Genomic DNA, 15,301 nt, shown 5'->3' on the forward strand with positions numbered 1-15,301 from the left:
AATAATAATCCTTGTACATTAGAACAAAGAAAAAATTAATCTATTAAAACTTTTATCCATTTCTATTGTTAAAAACTAGCGTTATTAACAAAATAACTAATAATCAGTTACATGTGACAAGCCACATATACCTTGGACATATAATAATTTATTTTACTGGTAAAAGTGAATAAAAATTTAACAAAATCACTACTTAATTTGTCAAGCTTTTAGTAGAAGAGTCAAATAAAATCTAACTCTTAATAAAGAGGTTTAAATTATTTGCCAACTGAATTAAGTATCCAATTACCTCGTGGGAATAACCCAATCAAACACATTATATATATAGATGTGTCCAACCCCGATTCCCTCTGCATAATCGGACATAAGTATGATAATAAGATCATCCAAGAATCCTCCAAATGCATGAAAAACAATAGGAAATATTAAATATACCTATACCCATCACATACTCATATCCAACACTCGTACTCAAAGCCAAGTAAAATAATATAGAAAGACCAAGCAGTTGGGATTCATCCCCAAGAAAAGACATGTGAGACTACTCTGTATTCAATGGTCACATTGGATCTGTACTAAATTCGGAGTAGGGTTGGAGTCCTACCAGCACTGTTTTCTCCATCCACAAGATCCGATAGGTGTTGGATCCAGGCAAAGGACTTTGATAACAAACATTCAATTGAAAATAATAATCACAAACATCCAAGTGATTGATCCAATGCAAGCAACAGTAGTATCAAAATCATTAAGCTTAGAAAAATATCTCAAATCATCAGTTCCATTATTGTGAAGTAAACAATTAGGAAAATAGTGCACAATGCCCCACTATAATTAGAAAGCTTCAACTAAATATATATATATAGTGAAATACCAAGAAACTTTTAGCAGTATTTTCAAGTTTTTTTTTTTTAAAATATAAGGCAAACTGAAGGGATAGTGGGACCAATCAACTTCTCCATACAAAAACAACCAGAGAAGTAAAATACTAACTCGAAGATTAGGGATTTTACTGTTGTTTCTCATCCTCAGGTTTGGAGGCTTCTTTGATTTCATCGGTTCCATCCTCCTAAATAGATAAAAAAATAAATAATCATTAATAAAAGAATTCGATATAAGAAAAGTTAAAACCAACTGTGCGCATTCTAACCTGCATATCCGAGGTCCACAAAGTAAGGTTATCACGAAGAAGTTGCATTATCAGAGTGCTGTCTTTGTATGAATCCTCTCCGAGAGTATCAAGCTCCGAGATGGCTTCGTCAAAAGCCTGAGGAAAAGAAACAAAGATTGTTGACTAAATAGAATTTGAATACAAAAATAAAGAGCAAATATAGATTTGTAATGGTTTATATTTACTTGGACTCCTTGGGTAAGTATCGTATATGGGTATGTTTCCGATGATATGCAAGTTTTTCCATATATTTGCAAGATCTTATCTCTAGGGTAAACTAAAGTAGAAGTCACCCAACTATTAGTAAATTTCTTTTTTGGTCACCCAACTATTCAATTTTGTCTTTTTTATCACCAGTTGGCTAATGTAAAAATGGAGACACCCAAAAATCCAAGATAGTTGAGTGACCATTTTGTAACTTATCAAAATTAGGTGACTAAAACAGAAAAAACCATAGTCGGGTGACTACTAATGTAGTTTATCCTTATCCCTATATCCGAATATGTATGACACGGTTGGGAAAATGAAAAGCACAAGTAACAAAGATAATACAATTCAGAAGTATAAACCCCCAAGCTCCCCTTCTCAAATGTTTTAGATGACCAACGTGAATATAGTGAGTAAACTAAAATTCCAAAGCTTTGTTATCCTACCTGTTTTGCAAGACTGCAAGCGCGGTCCGGAGAATTCAAGATCTCATAGTAGAAGACAGAAAAGTTCAGAGCTAATCCCAAACGAATAGGATGAGTTGGAGCGAGCTCGGAAACTGCAATGTCCTGAAAGAACGCAGAACAAAAAGATGCTGGTAAAAGCAATAAAAGACTGGAACTATGGATAAAACACATAAATCATAATCACTTCGGTAAAATCTTCTATTAAAATGTGAAATCAGATCCAAAGGCAAACCATTAACAAGACAAGAAAAGGATCAATAAATTGAACCACCGAATATCTTTGTTTTAATTGGATTAGTACAAACTACTGAAGGCATTTTGAAGTTTATGCCGTGTGGAGTCTAAGAGGACTGACTGTGGTTCAGAATTTTAGATACAAAAACACAATTTCGCTTTGGTCTAACAGGAATTACAGTTACTCAAATCATAGAAATGGTGAAAACCCATATAATACTAATTTAAAACCCATAGTGTTGAGATCATTTTCTTCTTGATAATTTTCATAAACTTTCCATTGTAATTCAATGTTATGTCTTCTAAGCAATTCAAAGCAGATCCAGATCTAAGCACAAATTTATTTTAAAAAATTACATCAAATCAAGGCAAGGAAATGAACAAATTACGAAAATGAGCACAAACCTGAGCAGATTTATACGCAGAGAGCGTATTCTCAGCAGCGGCTTTCCGGTCATCACCAGTCTTGAACTCAGCCAAGTACCTATGGTAATCTCCCTTCATCTTCAGATAAAAGACCTTGGAATCCCCGTTCCCGGCAGCCGGAACGAGCTTCTCTTCGAGAAGCTTCAAAATTCCGGCACAAATCTCAGACAACTCAGCCTCGATCTTGGCCCTGTACTCACGAATGATGGAGACGTGATCGGCGTTGCCACGTCCTTCCTCTTTCTGCTCGATGGAAGAAACAATCCTCCAGGAAGCACGGCGGGCGCCGATCACGTTCTTGTAGGCAACGGAGAGGAGATTCCGTTCCTCGACGGTGAGTTCGTCGGGAGCAACGACGGAGGAAACGACGGTTTCCATGAACTTAACCATCTCCTCGTAGCGCTCGGCTTGCTCGGCGAGTTTCGCCTTGTAGACATTTTCCTCACGTGGTGAAGTAGCGGCCATGGTGATTTTGGGGGATGTTGGGATGGAAAGAAAATCTGAGAGGATTTTTCAGAGGGATTTGAGAGGTTGTGTTTTGGAGAAGGGAAAGCAACTTTTGACTTTTTGTTTCTGTTTCTTTTTCCTTTTTTCTAATTTTTGATAAATTACACCTAAGGCCATTTAACTATTGGTAAGTATATGTTTTGATCACTTAACTTTAAAAAGTTACAAAATGGTCATTAAATTGTTTGAAAGTTTTCATTTAAGTCACTGAACTATTAAAATTGTTGTTATATGACATTCTTTGTTCGAACCACTTGCACCAATCGAAAGCTCTTTTTCTCATTCTTTTCTACAGTTTACTTTTTTTTTCATGAAATAGCTTTGAATATTATGAATTTGCAAGCGAAAATCCAAATAACTTTCTTCTTCGATCTCTGACACTAACCGTCAGATCGACTTGGATCTAAGTTATGTTCTTCTACTTGCAAATAAATATTGATCCACCGTACTGAGCATCAAATTGTTGCTTAGATCTTGCTATCCGAACTTTAAAAAAAAACTCAGTGACTTAAATAAAAAAATTCAAATAGTTCAATGACTTAAATGAAAATTTTCAAATAGTTTAATGACTATTTTATAACTTTTTGAAGTTAAGTGACTAAAACAAAATTTACTAAGAGTTAGTGGCCTTGAGTGTAGTTTATCCTTTAATTTTTTTATTATTTTTATTTGTTTTTCATTCTTGAGAAAAAAGCCACATTTAGTCCTTGAATTGGTAATTTTTAAAATTTGGTCCCTAATTTTTTTATCCAATTTACTACATTAGTCATTTAACTAGACGATTTTTCCCAAATTTGGTCACATGATAGCGTAGCACTCAAAAATTGTGTCATACCATCAACTAAAAATGGTATTTTTATTAAAAATTATGTGATGGTGTAGCAAAATCTTAGAATACCATGTCATCACATGGACCAAAATTGAAAAATATTGTAAAGTTTAAGGACTAATATAGACTAGAAAAAATTTAAGGGCCTAGTTGAGAAAAATAGCAAAGTTGAAGGACTAAAGATTCCCTTTTATTTTTTCTTTTAACTTGAGTATAACAATTTGGTATTTAAAATATTATTTTGTCTCAATTTGATAAAAATTAATCATGTTGATGGTACATCCAAGTAAAGTGATATCATGTATCTTCCTTTTTCCGTGTCATGATCCCATTGATCGTAGTCCTTGTTTAAGGAATTTAACCTCTATTTCTAATTGCACTTTCACCCTTCTAGTGGAGATTTATTTTAATTGTTTGAAAAAATAATAATAACGTGACACTTTGAGATTGTACCATATCATCACTTGAAAATAAAATTACTATATAAATTTTCAGGATGTAGCAAACAATGTTCTAGTAATTGGACTAGCGATTAAACCAATCACACCATTAATTTTCGATTTAATCGGTTTGATCGGTTCAACTGTTAAATAAAACATAATTAAAATTTTATTAAAATTTAAGAAATAATAAAATTATTAAACTGGTTCAACATTTTCAACTCTTGGTTTCTGTCCTAACTTTCGATTTTTACTAGTTTCAAGCAGTCTCTAATTCAATTGATTCAACCCATTGATTTGGGCCGGTAAATCTCAGTCCAATTAATTTGATAAAAATCCAAATTCAATGACCAAAATAGATTTAATGTCAAGTTTAGGGCCAAAAATTACATTATCCATTTTATATAAATAAAAAAAAGCACGACTTCCAATTATTTTAGAAAAAATATTCTTATTTTTATAAAAAATTTATAAATATATATTTACGTAACTTTTATTCCACGTGGCATAATTGTGAAGTATTTGAAATAACAAATGGTTGTATCATTTGTGTCGGCAATGGGAAGTCAAATGAAATAATAAAAACAACAATATTCGGTTGCCTATACATACGTGGACCATAATTTAAAGTAAGGTATATATATATATCTTTTATTGATTAAATTTTTTTATATTTTTTAAAGTTTCTTCTTATAAAACTCCTCTCGACTCGAGTTAAGTTGGATCGAGTTTTTTTCGAATTATTCATAGTAATTCGGTTCGACATAATTTTATTATTATTATTATTTTCATATTAAATTTAAGTCTTGGATTCTTTTATTTATTTTCAAAAATGGTCATGATTTTTTTATATTTCTTAATAAATTTTAAAAAAACTGTAATAAAAATATTTTTAAAATTTTTATTTAAATTATTTTACTACTTTGAATATATATTTATTCTTATATCCTAAAAATTGAATAAAAATTCAAATGGTATAAAATAAATATAGTTTTTTAATTTATTAGATTGATTTTTTCCCGTAGAAATTAAGAATATTCTTGATGGACCGTCTTCAAGTGAGAGGAAAAGAAATACACTTAACACAATCTAAAATGTTCTTAAATTAGATTTTTTATAATCATATAATTTTTTGTTAATTAGATAATTACTAGAATTTTCTCAACCGTAAGTAAAAAAATTAGTGTTTAATTATTTAGTTAAATATGTCGATTGAGTCTTAGTTCGGTTGGCATTATGCAGAAGGGCGTGGGTAAAATTGAAGTTGGATTAACTTAAAAAAATATACTTTACTAGAAAAATGAAAAAAAAAGAAGAAGAAAAGGAAATGTGAATAGAATTTGAAAATAACTTATTTTCAAAAAGAAAATGCATCTGATTCTTACTCTTTATTCTATTAATAAAGAATAAAAAGTTTGGTGGAAAATTTTACTTTATTTAAATAATATTTATATTAAAATTTTAATTGAGTTGGTGTTAGGTATTAACTTAATCGAAAATTATTAAAACGAAAAATATTTGATATATCGGTGAATAATAGAACGACATGTAAATTAATCAAAATATGGAGGACCTAAAATAAATTTTAATTATTTTATTCAAACATTATTTGTAAATATTATAAATATATTTGTTACGTGTTTTTCTTTTCACAATCCAAGTAGATTACAAGTTAAACTACCGGTCTAATTATTAATTCCGTCCATTTATTTTATGAAAATTAAGAAGTTAGTCCTTCTATTTTCGTTTATTAGAATTTGGCTTTTGTGCTTTACAAAATCTAAAATTAGTCCAATAATTCAATAATATATATGCAATTTCAAGTTCAAATTTCACTATGTGTGATTATGTTACATGGATTTTAATCTGGATTTTATTTTGGTTTAAGTTCCAATATATGTATTTATTCTAAATTAGGTCTAATTGCCATCGTTTGCGAATTATGCCGATTGATTTTAATCGTAGTCGAATTTAACATGTATAAATTGTGATATTAAATAGATTTTTAATTTTTAAATTAAGTAAAAGGATTAAATTTTAAAAGTTGGAAGAGTACAGGGATTGAGGCTAAAACTTAACATCTGCTCATATAATAATATAAGATGAGTTGAAATGTTGCATTAGAACTTCAAGAAAAATATAACCTTTTATCCGATGAAATGGCAATCAAAATCGTGTGCCTCCGTTGCCGGCAAAAGCTAACGGCGCCGGCCTATGCCGAGAAAATTACTTGCCCACAATGCGGCGAGCTCAATCCAATTATAAAGAAACCGTCGCCGGCGACTTCCCGAGAGCAGGGGAAGATAATTCCGCCGTTGATAGGCAAATCTATGGAGAAACTGAGGAAATTACTGCTCGGTAACACCCAGAGACTTTCGGGTTCATCGGGGTCATCATCCTCGCCGCCGTCCAAGCTTTGCGCTTTGGACCACTCCGGCAACCAACTGCCGGCGAAGAAACGAGCGGTGCTTTGTGGCGTGAGTTACAAGAAATGGAAGCATAAGCTTAAAGGGACCATTAACGATGTGATGAACATGAAAACTTTATTGACTCAAACGTACGGATTTCTAGAGCGAAATATTTTAGTGCTCACAGGTGAGTATTTTTTTTAAATATGTCATAAGTCCCTGTATTTTTGAAAATTTAGAATTTAGTTTTTATATTTTTTAGATTTCAAAATTTAGGTTCAACTGTTAACACGGTTAATTTTTTTGTTAAAATTAAGTTCATTACAATGCCATTTTAAATTATATAGCTACAAAGTGAGTATTTTTATTTTAAATTGTCATACTAACAAATTTAATAATAAAAATCCAACCGTGTTAACAGATTGAATTTAAATTTTAAAATCGAAAAGTAAATAGACTAAATTCTTAAAATGAAAGTATAAGGACTGAATTTTAAATTTTAAAAATACAAAGACTTATGACATATATTAACTTTTTAAAATCAAATTAATTTTGGTTTAATTATGATTTGATCCTCTATTTCATAATGTTAATAATAGATCTAAAATGATAATGCTAGTCATTGGTGTCGTTAACGTAATTTTAGGTTTTAAATTTTGTACTAATTTTAACAAAATGATTTTGTTTTATAACTTTTGAAAATTAAAATGTATTTCATTAATATTTCTAAAAGAAATTATAAGTAAATAAAATCATCAATAATTCTTATATAATTTTAAAAATATTTTATATACTTTTTACATTATTTTCTTTGCTTTAAATACGATATATTTTTCACATAATGAAATATTTTAAAACTAATTATAAATTAAATAAAAATAAGATTCGATTTGGTAACTATTGTTTTTTAAACCAAACATATAGTACTGTTTGGCCACCGCTTGTTAGTTCAACTGATTCGATTAAAAAATCATTAAAAATAAAAATAAAATCTATTTAATCAATTTTTTAACTAATTCAATAGGTTGGTAGTTGGTACTAGTTCCCCATTTAATCGAGTCAATTTTCGGTTTTTATTTTTGTTTTTTTTCTTAGCCCTAATAACAAAAAACAAAATCTAATTCAACCCACAGAGGAAGAATCAGACACTCGACTGATTCCAACGAAGGCTAACATCGAGAACTGCTTGAAATGGCTGGTGAACGGTTGTCAGAAGGGAGATTCATTGGTTTTCTATTACTCCGGTCACGGGTTACGACAACCTGATTTCAACCAAGATGAACTTGATGGGTTCGACGAAACCATTTGCCCTGTTGATTTCCTTAGAGAAGGAATGATTGTCGACAATGACATTTACGCCACCATTGTTAAGCCATTATCGGAAGGTGTTACGCTTCACGCCATTGTTGATGCTTGCCATAGCGGAACCATTCTTGATCTAGAGCATGTCTATGAAATTAGAGACAAGTAAGTATAAGACACTCACATCATACATGTATTATAATCTAGTTTTATGAAAGTTTGTCTTATAACTATACTTATCCATAGAATAAATATTGGATTAGTTCAATTCAAATTAATACTGAGTTAGTGATTAGGTTAGGATTATTTCGGTTCAAGTTATTTTGAGTTCCAGTCATTTGGGTTTGAGTCATGATTCTCTTTTTAGTTGCGTCATTTTGGGTTCAAATTACTTGAGTTATTTTATACAATGTTTAAACTACTTGTAAACTCAAATTGCCTGCTTAAGCAGGTTCGAACCCAAATCTTCTAGCTTATTGCAACAATAACAATACCGACTGAGCCAAGACTTAATCAATATTATTTAAGGTCTTTTTTTTTTTAAGTTTAACATTATTTGGGGTCTTGAATACTTCAAATTTGAGTCATTTTCGATTTGGCTTGTTCATTAAAGGCTTTTAGATCATTTCAAGTTTTGCCTATTTTAGGTGTGGGTTATCTTATTTTCGGGTGATTTCATGTTTGAATTGTTCGAGTTCAATTCACTTTCCGTTTCGTGTAATTTCATATTCACGTTAGATGAGTTCAAGTTGTTCACCTTTTGTGATTAAATTAGGTTGATCGAATCAGATTGACTAAATCAGGTTTTCATATTTATTTCAAAATTTAAAACAAAGCCTACTTACATCCCATACATATTCATCCTAATCTAGATTTTATCAGGGGAAAATGGATTGATAATCGTCCTCCATCAGGCGTGAGAAAAAAAACAAGTGGTGGCATAGCGTATTCTATAAGTGCTTGCGAAGATAATCAAGCTGCTGCGGATACATCTGTAAGAAATTCCTCAACTTATCTTTGGTTTCTCATCTCTTATTGACTTTAGGTCTCGAGTTGTGATCATCTTTTTTTCTAATAACAATATATATACACATATGTAGGCTTTAAATCCAAATACAATGAATGGAGCAATGACATATATTTTACTAGATGTTGTGAGAGGCAACCCAGATATAACATATGGAGACCTACTTGACCAAATTGAGACGAGAATTGAAGATGCCAACCAACAAGGATGCTTTGGTGGTTCAAGAATATTAAGCAAATTGTTTGGTCCCAATCTCAGTCAGGTATTCATATATATATATATATATATATATATATATATATATATAAATATACATATATGTATAATACAATCACTTGTGCATAAACTTATGATCAAGAGTTTCTGGATAAACTATTTATGAATTTGGATTGATTTGATTTGACCCGAATTATTGTTTACTAGTTTTTTAAGGTCAAATTGTGTTATTATTCCTGTATTATGCATAAATTGTGGATTTAGTTTTCATACTTTAATTTGTCCAATTTTAGTCGTTATACTTTTTAAATTGGCTGATTTTAATTTTATACTTTTCAATTTTAAAATTTTCAATCATGAACTCAAACATGGCGGTTAAATTTGTTAGCTATTAGTCTTGTATCATGCGTAAAATTGTAGATTTAGTACATGTGATCATATATTTGTGATATAAGATTTTGAAAATAGTAGAATTTCATGAATTTAACGACCACCGTTTGATTGAGAATAAAATTTTGGAATTCAAAAAATACCGTGACTAAAAATGTTCAAATCAAAGTACAGAGATCATATCCACAATTTATGTATAGTAAATGGGCTAATAGCATAATTTAACCTTTTTTGAACAATAGCAATAATATAATAAGGGTGAATGTACTTTGCGGGTTGGAATCAAATCGAATTAAACTCTCTACTATTAAATGATTTGATTTAGTCCTTTTATTATTAAAAAGAATCGAATAAGTCTAAATTTAAGTTAAGAAACCTGACTTTGACACTTTGTTTTCTTTTGAATGTATACAGAAGCCTCTGCTTTCAGCTTCTGAAGAGTTTCCAGTTTATGAGAGGAAATTTAAACTTTAATTGTATTTTATATTTATATTGGATCCGCCATTGAAGTAACAAGGTGCTGTTGGAGGAAAACTGGTTCAACATCTTCAACTATTGATTTCTGTCCCAACTTTTGATTTTTACTAGTTTCAAGCAGTGTCTAATTCAATTGATTTAGGCTGGTAAATCTCAGTCCAATCAATTTGACAAAATTCAAATTCAATGACCAAAATAGATTTAATGTCAAGTTTAGGGGACCAAAAATTACATTATCCATTTTATATAAATTTATAAAAATTTAAAACATGAATATATTTAAATAAAAAAGCACGATTTCCAATTATTTTAGAAAAATATTTTTTACCAAAATTTTTATAAATATATATTTACGTAACTTTTATTCCACGTGGCATAATGATGAAGTATTTGAAATAACAAATTGTTGTATCATTTGTGTCGGCAATGGGAAGTCAAATGAAATAACAAAAACAACAATATTCGGTTGCCTATACATACGTGGACCATAATTTTGAAGTAAGGTATATTTATCTTTTATTGATTAATTTTTTTATATATTTCAAAGTTTCTTCTTATAAAACTCCCTCTCGACTCGAGTTAGGTTGGATCGGGTTTTTTTTCGAATTATTCATAGTAATTCGGTTCGACGTAGTTTTTTCTTTTATTCTTTTCATATTAAATCCAAGTCTTGGATTCTTTTATTTATTTTCAAAAATGGTCATGATTTTTTATATTACTTAATAAAATTTAAAAATTTTAATAAAAATATATTTTTAAAATATATTTAAATTATTTTTACTACTTTGAATATATATTTATTTTTATATCCTAAATATTAAATAAAAATTCAAATGGTATAAAATAAATATAGTTTTTAACTTATTAGATTGATTTTTTCCCGTAGAAATTAAGAATATTCTTGATGGACGGTCTTCAAGTGAGAGGAAAAAGAAATATACTTAGCACAATCTAAAATGTTCTTACATTAGATTTTTTATAATCATATAATTTTTTGTTAATTAGATAATTACTAGAATTTTCTCAACCGTCAGTAAAAAACTAGTATCTAATTATTTGGTTAAATATGTCGATTGAGTCTTAATTCGTTTGACGTTGATTTGTTACCTATGCAGAAGGGTATGGGTTTGAGCGTGCTGAAGCACATTTATCCTCCTATTTGAGAGTTGAGATTAGTTATGAGTAGTTTTAAGTATTTTATCAATTAAAAACTTTCAGATACTTTCGCAATTGAACTAAATTTTCGAAAAAAAAACTATTTGGTTAAATATATATATATATATATATATATATATATATCTTAAACTTTGTATATTGTTAAAATTGAATATTTAAAATGACTATAAAAATTTAAGTTGTGAAAAGAAATAAGAATTTAGAATGAAAATTGAAGTTGGATTAACTTAAAAAATGGAATTTTTTGTTAAAAATATAAAAAAATATACTTTACTAGAAAAATGAAAAAAAGAAGAAGAAGAAGAAAAGGAAATGTGAATAGAATTTGAAAATAACTTATTTTCAAAAGAAAATGCATCTGATTCTTACTCTTTATTCTATTAATAAAGAATAAAAAGTTTGGTGGAAAATTTTACTTTATTTAAATAATATTTATATTAAAATTTTAATTGAGTTGGTGTTAGGTATTAACTTAATCGAAAATTATTAAAACGAAAAATATTTGATATATCGGTGAATAATAGAACGACATGTAAATTAATCAAAATATGGAGGACCTAAAATAAATTTTAATTATTTTATTCAAACATTATTTGTAAATATTATAAATATATTTGTTACGTGTTTTTCTTTTTCACAATCCAAGTAGATTACAAGTTAAACTACCGGTCTAATTATTAATTCCGTCCATTTATTTTATGAAAATTAAGAAGTTAGTCCTTCTATTTTCGTTTATTAGAATTTGGCTTTTGTGCTTTACAAAATCTAAAAGTTAGTCCAATAAATCAATAATATATATGCAATTACATTAAAAAAATGTTTATATGCAATAAGTTAGTAAATATCGATAGTTTAGCAAATTGCATGCAACAAAGTAGCAAAAATAGCAGTTTAAATTCAGGTGTTTACCAAGAATTGGGTTAATTTCTCGGTTTTGTAAATTACAAGGATCAAATTTTGATAAATTAAAGTAGGAAGATTGACCTTTTAGTTTTTATAAAGTAGAAAGACGAAATTCATGACTAGACTTTGATATAAATTACGAATTAAGAGGTTATTTATAATAAAAATATAAAATTTACGAATGAGACCCTGTGTGATTATGTTACATGGATTTTAATCTGGATTTTATTTTGGTTTAAGTTCCAATATATGTATTTATTCTAAATTAGGTCTAAATGTATTGTAATTGCCATCGTTTGCGAATTTAACATGTATAAATTGTGAAATTAGTTAGATTTTTAATTTTAAATTAAGTAAAAGGATTAAATTTTAAAAGTTGGAAGAATAGAGGGATTGAGGCTAAAACTTAACATCTGCTCATATAATAATATAAGATGAGTTGAAATGTTCCATTATAACTTCAAGAAAAATATAACCTTTTATCCGATGAAATGATAATCAAAATCGTGTGCATCCGTTGCCATCAAAAGCTAACGGCGCCGGCCTATGCCGAGAAAATTACTTGCCCACAATGCGGCGAGCTCAATCCAATTATAAAGAAATCGTCCGATGAAATGATAATCAAAATCGTGTGCATCCGTTGCCATCAAAAGCTAACGGCGCAGGCCTATGCCCAGAAAATTACTTGCTCACAATGCGGCGAGGTCAATCCAATTATAAAGAAATCGTCCGATGAAATGATAATCAAAATCGTGTGCATCCGTTGCCATCAAAAGCTAACGGCGCAGGCCTATGCCGAGAAATTTACTTGCTCACAATGCGGCGGGGTCAATCCAATTATAAAGAAACCGTCGCCGGCGACTTCCCGAGAGCAGGGGAAGATAAGTCCGCCGTCGATAGGCAAATCTATGGAGAAATTACTGACTTTCGGATGCATCGGGGTCATCATCCTCGCCGCCGTCCAAGCTTTGTGCTTTGGACCACTCCGGCAACCAACTGCCGGCGAAGAAACGAGCGGTGCTTTGTGGCGTGAGTTACAAGAAATGGAAGTATAAGCTTAAAGGTACCATTAACGATGTGATGAACATGAAAACTTTATTGACTCAAACGTACGGATTTCTAGAGCGAAATATTTTAGTGCTCACAGGTGAGTATTTTTTTTAAATATGTCATAAGTCCCTGTATTTTTGAAATTTTAGAATTTAGTTTTTATAGTTTTTAGATTTCGAAATTTAGGTTCAACTATTAACCCGGTTAAATTGGCTGATTTTAATTTTTATACTTTTCGAATTTTAAAATTTTCAATCATGAGCTCAAACAAGAGTGATTAAATTTGTTAGCTATTAGTCTTGTATCATGCGTAAAATTGTAGATTTAGTACATGTGATCATATATTTATGATATAAAATTTTGAAAATAGTAGAATTTCATGAATTTAACGACTACCGTTTGATTGAGAATAAAATTTTGAAATTCAAAAATACAGTGACTAAAATGTTCAAATCAAAGTATAGAGATTATATCCACAATTTATGTATAGTAAATGGGCTAATAGCATAATTTAACCTTTTTTGAACAATAGCAATAATATAATAAGGGTGAATGTACTTTGCGGGTTGGAATCAAATCGAATTAAACTCTCTACTATTAAATGATTCGATTTAGTCCTTATATTATTAAAAAGAATCAAATAAGTCTAAATTTAAGTTAAGAAACCTGACTTTGACACTTTGTTTTCTTTTGAATGTATACAGAAGCCTCTGCTTTCAGCTTCTGAAGAGTTTCCAGTTTACGAGAGGAAATTTAAACTTTAATTGTATTTTATATTTATATTGGATCCGCCATTGAAGCAACAGGGTGCTCTTGGAGGAAAACTTTGTACACTGTATACAAAGAGGTTATATATATATACGCTAATAGGATTTGGATCCCAATTTTTTGTTAAAATTTTTACGTATTTTTATTGCCAAAAATTAGTCACTGTACGTCAGCATGATGCATACATGATAATGGATGTAATTTTTAATAGAATGGACTAATTTACTTTTTGATCTAACATACAGGGACTAATTTACCCATTTTTTAATAAAAGGAACATCATTAACATGTTATTATTCATTTCCTATATAAAGAACTAAGTTCATTAGCATCTTTCATTACTCGATTTGTTGTTTACGACTTTAAAAATGATTTATGTAACACAACTTAATTTATTGAAAATTGTATAAATATAAAGGATAAAATACATTAGTAGTCACTCAACAATTAATAAATTTTTGTTTCTAGTCACCCAACTATGAAAAGTTACAAGAAGATCACCCAACTGCTCAAATTTATCTTTTCAAAGTTACCAGTTGACTAACAATGTCAAGTTTTAAAATTGACATAATAACTTTAACCATCAATATTTATACATCGTATTAATTTAGTTTTGATTTAAAAAAAAATCTAACCCTCAATATTTACACAAAATTGACACGATAAATTACACCAATACAACATATAGTGAGAAAGAGATAACCTAAAGTACAAAAAAACAGATCCCAAAATTTAAAAAGAAAAATATATTGAGATGCCAAAATTCTATATATTTTAATGTTTTAAAATTTATAAAATTTTAGAATATTTTTAGAATTAAGATCAAATTGACAAAATATGTAAATATTGATGACTTAATTTATTATTATATCAATTAAGATTATGTATGATTGATGAAAAATATTAGTTGTTGTGATTAGTTATTTTAGTTTCTTGCTTTCAAAATTAAAAAGGATAAAATGGCTTCGGTTTAAAAAAAAAACTAACTTGTTTAATATTGAAATATTAGAAGGACTAAAGAAGTGTTTTTACCTATAATGTTAAAAAGGTCGTGATTTGACCTCTATTGTTTGAAATCAACGCAGAATCTAATTCCCGATAATGATCCAAAAGTTTGCACTTTTGAATTTATTGTTTAAAATAAATTAAATAAGAATATTTTATTTTTTAGAACCAAAATTATTCAACGATAATTACTGGTAAAGTAGTCAACATCTTATTTATAAATCTATTAAATATGTTTTTAATTTTTATTCAAAATTATATAAAAATATAAAAATAAAATATCATCACGATAATATTAGTA

The 15,301-nt window shown here is 29.0% G+C and overlaps 2 protein-coding genes across 3 annotated transcripts; one reads left to right on the forward strand and one right to left on the reverse strand.

Annotated features, from left to right (window-relative positions):
• Positions 1 to 731: 731 nt before the first annotated feature.
• LOC105773651 (14-3-3-like protein) lies at positions 732 to 3,058 on the reverse strand. The gene is made up of 4 exons (XM_012595720.2): positions 2,482 to 3,058; positions 1,822 to 1,944; positions 1,148 to 1,264; positions 732 to 1,066 (listed from the first exon to the last, which is right to left on the reverse strand). The coding sequence occupies exons 1-4, from the start codon at positions 2,965 to 2,967 to the stop codon at positions 1,007 to 1,009; spliced, it is 786 nt and encodes a 261-aa protein (XP_012451174.1). The 5' UTR covers positions 2,968 to 3,058; the 3' UTR covers positions 732 to 1,006.
• A 3,343-nt stretch (positions 3,059 to 6,401) lies between these two features.
• Positions 6,402 to 14,111, forward strand: LOC105773659 (metacaspase-1). 2 transcript variants are annotated; one of them, XM_052629015.1, is made up of 5 exons: positions 6,402 to 6,873; positions 7,820 to 8,153; positions 8,871 to 8,982; positions 9,089 to 9,277; positions 13,932 to 14,111. In XM_052629015.1, the coding sequence occupies exons 1-5, from the start codon at positions 6,438 to 6,440 to the stop codon at positions 13,989 to 13,991; spliced, it is 1,131 nt and encodes a 376-aa protein (XP_052484975.1). In that variant the 5' UTR covers positions 6,402 to 6,437; the 3' UTR covers positions 13,992 to 14,111. The 2 variants fall into 2 exon arrangements, with proteins under 2 accessions (XP_052484975.1, XP_012451184.1); XM_012595730.2 differs by lacking the exon at positions 13,932 to 14,111 and adding an exon at positions 10,036 to 10,280 and having other exon boundaries at positions 6,403 to 6,873.
• The last annotated feature ends 1,190 nt before the right edge of the window (positions 14,112 to 15,301 follow it).

The sequence above is a fragment of the Gossypium raimondii genome, chromosome 1 (genome assembly GCF_025698545.1).
Source record: "Gossypium raimondii isolate GPD5lz chromosome 1, ASM2569854v1, whole genome shotgun sequence".
NCBI lineage: Eukaryota > Viridiplantae > Streptophyta > Magnoliopsida > Malvales > Malvaceae > Gossypium > Gossypium raimondii.

What these genes read in the sequence shown, in the direction of transcription:
- LOC105773651 (XM_012595720.2), bottom strand. Translation starts at nt 2,967, where the DNA reads ATGGCCGCTACTTCACCACGTGAGGAAAATGTCTACAAGGCGAAACTC. An exon ending in CTTGCAGTCTTGCAAAACAG is followed by an intron (nt 1,265 to 1,821) that starts GTAGGATAACAA and finishes TCTTTTCCTCAG; the next exon opens with GCTTTTGACGAAGCCATCTC. An exon ending in TGTGGACCTCGGATATGCAG is followed by an intron (nt 1,067 to 1,147) that starts GTTAGAATGCGC and finishes TTATCTATTTAG; the next exon opens with GAGGATGGAACCGATGAAAT.
- LOC105773659 (XM_052629015.1), top strand. Translation starts at nt 6,438, where the DNA reads ATGGCAATCAAAATCGTGTGCCTCCGTTGCCGGCAAAAGCTAACGGCG. An exon ending in AAATATTTTAGTGCTCACAG is followed by an intron (nt 6,874 to 7,819) that starts GTGAGTATTTTT and finishes TTCAACCCACAG; the next exon opens with AGGAAGAATCAGACACTCGA. An exon ending in AAGCTGCTGCGGATACATCT is followed by an intron (nt 8,983 to 9,088) that starts GTAAGAAATTCC and finishes ACACATATGTAG; the next exon opens with GCTTTAAATCCAAATACAAT.